Consider the following 7165-nt stretch of genomic DNA (forward strand, 5'->3'; position numbering starts at 1 on the left):
GACACACACACACACACACACACACACACACACACACACACACACACACATACACGAACGCCTATGAAAACATAACCGTCTTGGCGAAGGTAAAAATCGAAAAACTAAAACAGCCATGCCAGTTTACTAAATCAATAAGGGTCGGTCTACTCTCGCGTGAGATTCAACTAAAATACCTCTGAGTCATGCTTTATACACCGATTTGATGATTGGCCCAAAGTCACGCGGCTGCATATCTTATCAAACTGACCAACTAGAGCAGAGTTTGATGTAGCTGAAAAACACAAATTCCGTCGACCTCGACACAAACAAGTTGCCAAGCCTTGCAGGCGCTGATACTCACACAATCGGCCGATACAGACAGTACAGCTTCAGGATGGCAGTTGGCAACGCAGTAGAAAACCTTCGCCAAAAAGTTAAAGATAGAGTCAGCAACGCCACTGCCGAAATGTCTAACGTCCTCGTTATTGGCCTGACTGGCAGTGGAAAATCGTCCCTGATCAACTCAATAGAACAGGCTGTTGTGGGCAAGCCGGCAAACCTAGCCAGGGTCGGCAGGGGTGTGGGAGGAAATGTCACCCTGTGTATTGAAGGCTGTGGTATGTTCTCAACGCTTCAGGACAACCTGAGAGACAAGGTGAAGTTCTGGGACTTTGTCGGCCTTCCTAACCGGAACGACGTGGCCATCAGGACCCTTATTTCATTAGCTCTTGATGGCCGTAATTCCTAAAAACCGGCCTCTGATAAACCCCCAATACTACGACATGCGCAAGGGGGAGTTAGAGGACGAGTTTCCGGCAATCCCAGATCGACCAAAGATCCAGCGTGTTGTTGTCGTGTGCGCGGCTGATGAGGAGATACCCACAAATCTCCTGCAGGCGACGAAGAAGGCGGCTCAACCGGCGACGACGGCGGCAGATCGCAGTGAGTCTACTGGGGTTTTTAGTGACTTTTTGTGATGCTGGTTCATTCTTGATAACTGGGTGTTATTTGCTCAAATAGCAATGAAATACTGTAATACATGTAGCTTTGTTTTGCATTATAGGATACTATATACCATTAGACTATCATTTGAATACTAGTAATTAATCAGAACTGTCTGTGTTGTCATCGGTAAGTTAAGTCCCCTCTAGTATCAATAATGTTCTGTCGTTCTTGGGTGGTTTCATTAGGTTAGTAAGTGACTGTGTAACAAAGTTGTTGCGTTCACAATTAATCATGAATATTCCCCAGGGCAATACTGACTGGATATACTTCACAAAGCAGCCTGGTGTCGTTCTAACATTGCAGAAGCGACAGTACAGTGCCCAGTAGTTCAGCCGCATTGCCCTGTGGAATGTGACTCAAGGTCACCGAAACGTTGGTGTGTGAATATTCTTGGTTGTGAATAAAGAACTCTGTTACACAACGTTCTATCCTATTTGCAGACATCCCATTGTTCCTGCTCATCTCCAAAGTGGACAAGATGGTCGGAGATGCGAACGCCGAGGGCCTCAGTCGAAGGATACACAACGCCAGGGACACCCTTAAGCTTGACGCAACAAACTACTTCTTCGAGGAAGCTACCCTGTACCATGAACAAACTAATGCGGTAAACGACCCAGGTATGGCTTCAAATGATTCAACTGATGAGCCTCTCTTACGACTTTTGTTCAACATCCTGGATCCCCAGCTCCGGGTGGTTTACACCGAACCACGACCTGAGCCAACACTGGCTGGTGAGCTCAAGAAATCAGGAAAAAGAAGGTACATTCGTATAAAGGAAAGGGTGACAGAGCTTTGTCCACTTTGGATAGTGGAAGCCATATTGCTGGGTTTGGTAGCAATTGTGATAGGAATTGTTTTGCTAAATATAAAGTAGACCATGATGTGACTACGTGATAGCCGATGTTACATGATAAACAATATTATCATATAACCAGATAGCGTTAAGCAATCAGAGGTCCCCATTTGCCATTGGTTATGACACCATAACACACCCAGAGGTCATTAAATTCCATAAACACCGGCACCAATCAGCGTCGACCGATATGGCCGACGATGACGTCATAGGGAACACGTTTTGTTCGAATTTCATCAGATCGAACATGGTGGAACATGATTCGGGTTACAGAACAAACTTAGTATAAGGACATTTTTAACTTTGCCTGAATGTCATCTAGCGGAGAGAGCACATCATGTACGGGGTAAGTAGGGCATACTAGTAAACAAAGTATCGCACCGGCAGGTAGACTTCAAAATGTTTCATCAAAGTTCGTAAGACTCGCTTGTGTTGCGCTCAGAATTTAGCAGATGGATGCCGCTTTCTCGTACTTTGTAACTCGTTTGTAAAATTGTAATTATTGGTGGTGTGACGCCATCTTGCTTGATATTTTTTGTGTGTAAATTTACGGAGAAACTCCTAAACCGTAATGTAATCTAGTATGTATACATTTGTAAATAGTATCACCCTTGTGCAAATAAGCTGAGAAATTTCAAAGCGTAATGACGCCACTGTTTCAATATAACAGTGGTGTGATATATTTACACATTACATTTTGTAAATGGCGACACACACTTTCTGTATGATAAATGTTTTATTTCCGGAAGAATAGTTACTGTAATGTTTTGTATGTTCCTGATTGAATCACTAGTACATTATATGCTATATGCGTGTCCTAACTCTTCCGACGTGCCATCAGCACTACGGCATATATACGGATATTCTTCGTGTAAATTAGATTTTGCAGAATTGTCAATCTAATATGTATTGTATTATTTTACACCCGCAATCTTGGATTTTCTTTGATAACGCGTATATTAAAGGCCAGCCTTATTACAAAGCAGTTATTTTCATTCGTGAAGGAGTACCAAACCTTCAAAAGCACAAATTCACACTGTAGGGATTTTTTGTAGGGTTAAGATACAAATACAATGTTCTTCATGTATGAAGCTATAAATCTATACAAATACATGTATAATGTTAAATTGAGCCGAAAGCTACCATGGATATGTAAACAGAGAAAAAATAACAGACATTATTTGGTGAAACTTGTTGTATGGCAACATTTCTTGCAAAGACAAAATGTGCGTCAGATTTCTTTCCTTTGTGTCTGTTTTGTGTGTGTCTGTCTGTATGTATGTATGTATGTATGTATGTATGTATGTATGTGTGTGTGTGTGCGTATGTGCGTGTCTCATGTATGTATGTGTGTGTGTGTGTGCCAGCCTGTGCGCGTGTGTCTGTGTGCGTGTGTCGTATGTGTGTGTCAGTGTGTGCGTGTCTCATATATGTGTGTGTGTGTGCCAGTGTGTGCGCGTGTGTCAGTGTGTGCGTGTCTCATGTATGTATGTGTGTGTGTGTCAGTGTGTGCGTGTGTGTGTGTGTGTGTGTGTGTGTGTGTGTGTGTGTGTGTGTGTGTGTGTGTGTATGTATGTCTGTGTGTGTGTAGTATGGATAGATATTTACGTGCCATACAAGTTACAAAAGGTACTGAAAGGTCAGGATTTAACACAATCTTGTCCGTAGCATAGTGTGGTTCAGTTTTACTAAAATTGTTTTGGGCGAAAATGGTGACTTCTATGTTTTTAAACAAGAGGCGACATGACAGCCTTTTATCTCAGCCTATTTGTTCTTTAAGGTACTGGAAAGGATTTCTTCACCGATTCTGGAAATTTGGAAACATGTAAGGCCACACCGACTTAATTTCATGGATGACATCCGCGCGCGCATTGATTTTTGACTGTCGTCAAAAAAAAAGATCACGTCCTCGGAGGCTCTGGCCTGGCTCTAGTAGTCTGTGCTAGGCGGAGGCCGGCGGTAACTCTGGAGGATAGCACCCAGGCTACCGAAGCTCCACGACTCAAGATCTCAGATTTGCTGTTAAACCGCACAGCTGCATTTATAAGCCGTTCGTACACTTTTAGAAGGCAGAAGTGCTGCCAACCAGAAGGTTGACGTATAATTATTGAGAGGACGTGGAATTGCTACGATATATCAAGTACAGTAAAGGTAACGGCAAGAAGAATTTAAAAAAAAGTAAAGGTTTCCACTTATATACCGCTGAAGTAGTGTCCAGACACGGCGTCAGCTTAAACACTGCTGGTTTCCAAAATGCCATACCCCCGTGGGACATGTGAATATATGGTTTACACCTAAATTAAGGACCTGTAAGCACCTTAACATGTTGTCAATGAGAAAAATTCCCCCAGATTTCTATAACACAATTACTCTCAGACTGGTAAAAGAGCCAGTAAAGTAGAAAACCTGTCGTTAAAAGAAATCTTTAAAATGTTTTACACAACAGGTGCACCAAAGCATGTCTACATAAGAAGCACTACATTAATCCTATAACCTTTTCTAAGGCAACTCTTTAGTCACCTTTCAAAATCATTTATAGCCTCCAACAGGAGGCAAATTGAAGTTGCTAAAGCGTCACTTTTCCAGCTTCCAAAACAAATAAATGAGGACTGGACTCTATTGAAATGCATGTTGCTGAGAATCCCATTAGTGCAGTAACCTGGCAATGGCACTAAACTTAATAAGGCTAGTTTACACTTGTTCTTCGGCCGTGTGGGAACTTTATTATCTCGCTAGAGCTGCGTCTGAAATGGAACGGAGAACTCGTGACTCCGCGGGGGAGAATACTGAGAGTGTACAGAAATACGATACTGCAAGTAAACGGTATTTTGTTGTAGTAGTAGTTAGGCCACACCGTCTTAATTTTATGGATGACATCCACGTACGCATTGATTTTCGCCTGTTCTCAAAAAAGGTTCTGGCCTGGCTCTAGGCCTGGGTAGTCCATGGTAGTTGGCGACAATACGGAGCCGGACACTCAGGCTACCGAAGCTCCACGACTCAAGAACTCAGTACATACGTACAGTGCCGATTGATAAATGCCGCAAAAAGCCAGCACGTGCCGGCTTGTCGTATACGTCGCTACGTACTGTCACAAATTCACAATACCAGCTAAATTGTATACAGTGTCAGTGGTTTTTAGTAGGATTTTTATTTTTGGCCGGAATTTTTTTTTATTCGCCCGCGCGCACTAGTTTGGGGGTCTTCAGAGGATGTCATCCATAGAATTACGTCGGTATGGCCTTAAGGTGCTTACAGGTCCTTAATTTAGGTGTAAACCATTTATTCACATGTCCCACGGGGGTATGGCATTTTGGAAACCAGCAGTGTTTAAGCTGACGCCGTGTCTGGACACTACTTCAGCGGTATATAAGTGGAAACCTTTACTTTTTTTTAAATTCTTCTTGCCGTTACCTTTACTGTACTTGATATATCGTAGCAATTCCACGTCCTCTCAATAATTATACGTCAACCTTCTGGTTGGCAGCACTTCTGCCTTCTAAAAGTGTACGAACGGCTTATAAATGCAGCTGTGCGGTTTAACAGCAAATCTGAGATCTTGAGTCGTGGAGCTTCGGTAGCCTGGGTGCTATCCTCCAGAGTTACCGCCGGCCTCCGCCTAGCACAGACTACTAGAGCCAGGCCAGAGCCTCCGAGGACGTGATCTTTTTTTTTTTTGACGACAGGCAAAAATCAATGCGCGCGCGGATGTCATCCATACGATTAAGTCGGTGTGGCCTTAGGTACAATGAATGTTTAGCTTCCGTGGGAAGAACAAACAGTTACTGTGTTACCTGCACAGCTTCAGTTATGAGCATTGACAGGTCTCTGGAGACCAAGTCCGGTTACCCTATCTGCATTTTATGCCTCCTGTCCGTTGCGAACTTCGATCTGACGACAGTAGCTGCATTGAATATTAGATTTATTTCAAGTGTCGAATTGTCACAATAGTAGCCATACGACTCGTTCACAGACTTGATAGCAATTGCTTGTTCTGAACTAAAGCGTTTACTTTATTTAATTGCGTCAGATATCATTATCTCCGTTTTTAGTGTTAGTTCCATGAAGACTCCATGTATTTCTCTTCAAATGGAAGTATGGTTTGAAGTACCTTTTGTACATGTACGTATACTAAAGGTCCGTAAAGTGACGATACCATCTCAGCAATGGGGATGTTTTAGAAAGGGTGATACTTAAGTGCAACCGTTAACTTGCTGTGTTTGCCGCTAAACTAATGGTATGTTGTTGTTTTAATATGCTGTTGCCATGGTAAATAAAACGTGGCATTATGTCTCTAAATGCGATCTTGCACTTTTGAGTTTTGAAAATGTACCAATTCAACGTTTGAATAAGTTACGGGTTGTATCAGTATTGAAGTATAATTCCCATTTTCCTAAAATTGTAGGATAAAAAGACGAAACTGGCAATATAGAGCTTGCTGCTTAAGCTTTATGGCATAGCCACAGATAACCATAACCCGTGACAAAGTTTCACCGGTTGCCATGTTGTTTACTTAGGCCCTTCAGGGTGACGCACGGAACGCTAGTCTCCGACCCGCACGAAACACGGCTCTGATTTTCCGGTCTACAACAGAGAGACGTGCCCGTCGTTAAAAATGTCTGATGTACAGACGGCTGTGAGGAAGAGGATTGAGGGGTTGAGTGAGACAGACAAGTGTAACATTCTTGTCGTAGGGACGGAGCCAGCCACGTTCGTAAACTCGATGGAAATGTCGGTGACCGGCGTGTGGCCAAACCTAGGCGGTTCTGGGGGCGGTGTTCAGGACAAGTCGCGCTGTCTCAACAGATTTGACATGTTTCCTCATATAGAGGGTCTATCCGGCAAAGTAGCATGTTTAGGTTTGAGTCTCGACGAAAAAGAGGACATGTCAGCCACAGAGTTAGAGCACACGCTTCGTGGCGTCCACACTGATGTGAAAATCGACATGGTGGTTTTCATATGCCCGAGTAGCGATCCTGTGCCCGTTGATGTGTTGGAAAGGTGTCAAACGAGGCGTGGGACAAAGACAAAGTTCGCAGTAAAGTAAAAAGTAAAAATGATTCATTATGAGTTCTATCCTGGAATCATACTGAGTTCTGTGTGTAGTACGTCTGTTTGTGACATATTCTTGCAAAAATATATTAATGCCTTATGACTGTATATGAAGTTTTAGAGATATTGATTATAATAATGTGAACTTATGTAAAAGAAAATCAACTATATTTCATGGTGGAAACCTCGTCTGTTTACTGGACGCCCAAGTGTTTTTGCATACCAATGGTACATCACACAAGTATATGACATTTGTACGAAGGACCAAAACTA

The 7165-nt window shown here is 42.8% G+C and overlaps 2 protein-coding genes across 2 annotated transcripts in view; both read left to right on the forward strand.

The window, feature by feature from the left end:
• LOC109479849 overlaps window positions 1-7165 on the forward strand; it is a 16957-nt gene that overhangs the window by 4996 nt on the left and 4796 nt on the right. The gene's annotated exons all lie outside the window — the stretch shown is intronic.
• LOC109479886 lies at window positions 308-2177 on the forward strand. Its single transcript, XM_019781934.1, has 2 exons — window positions 308-924; window positions 1428-2177. Exons 1-2 carry the CDS (start codon window positions 714-716, stop codon window positions 1859-1861), a joined length of 645 nt encoding a protein of 214 aa, XP_019637493.1. The 5' UTR covers window positions 308-713; the 3' UTR covers window positions 1862-2177.

This window comes from Branchiostoma belcheri, unplaced genomic scaffold (assembly GCF_001625305.1).
Source record: "Branchiostoma belcheri isolate BF01 breed outbred unplaced genomic scaffold, Haploidv18h27 scaffold5, whole genome shotgun sequence".
Classification (NCBI taxonomy): domain Eukaryota; kingdom Metazoa; phylum Chordata; class Leptocardii; order Amphioxiformes; family Branchiostomatidae; genus Branchiostoma; species Branchiostoma belcheri.

Bases quoted from the DNA above. Each gene is read 5' to 3' on its own strand.
- LOC109479886 (XM_019781934.1), top strand. From the start codon at position 714: ATGGCCGTAATTCCTAAAAACCGGCCTCTGATAAACCCCCAATACTAC. The intron at 925-1,427 runs GTGAGTCTACTG...TCCTATTTGCAG, and splicing joins GACGACGGCGGCAGATCGCA to ACATCCCATTGTTCCTGCTC.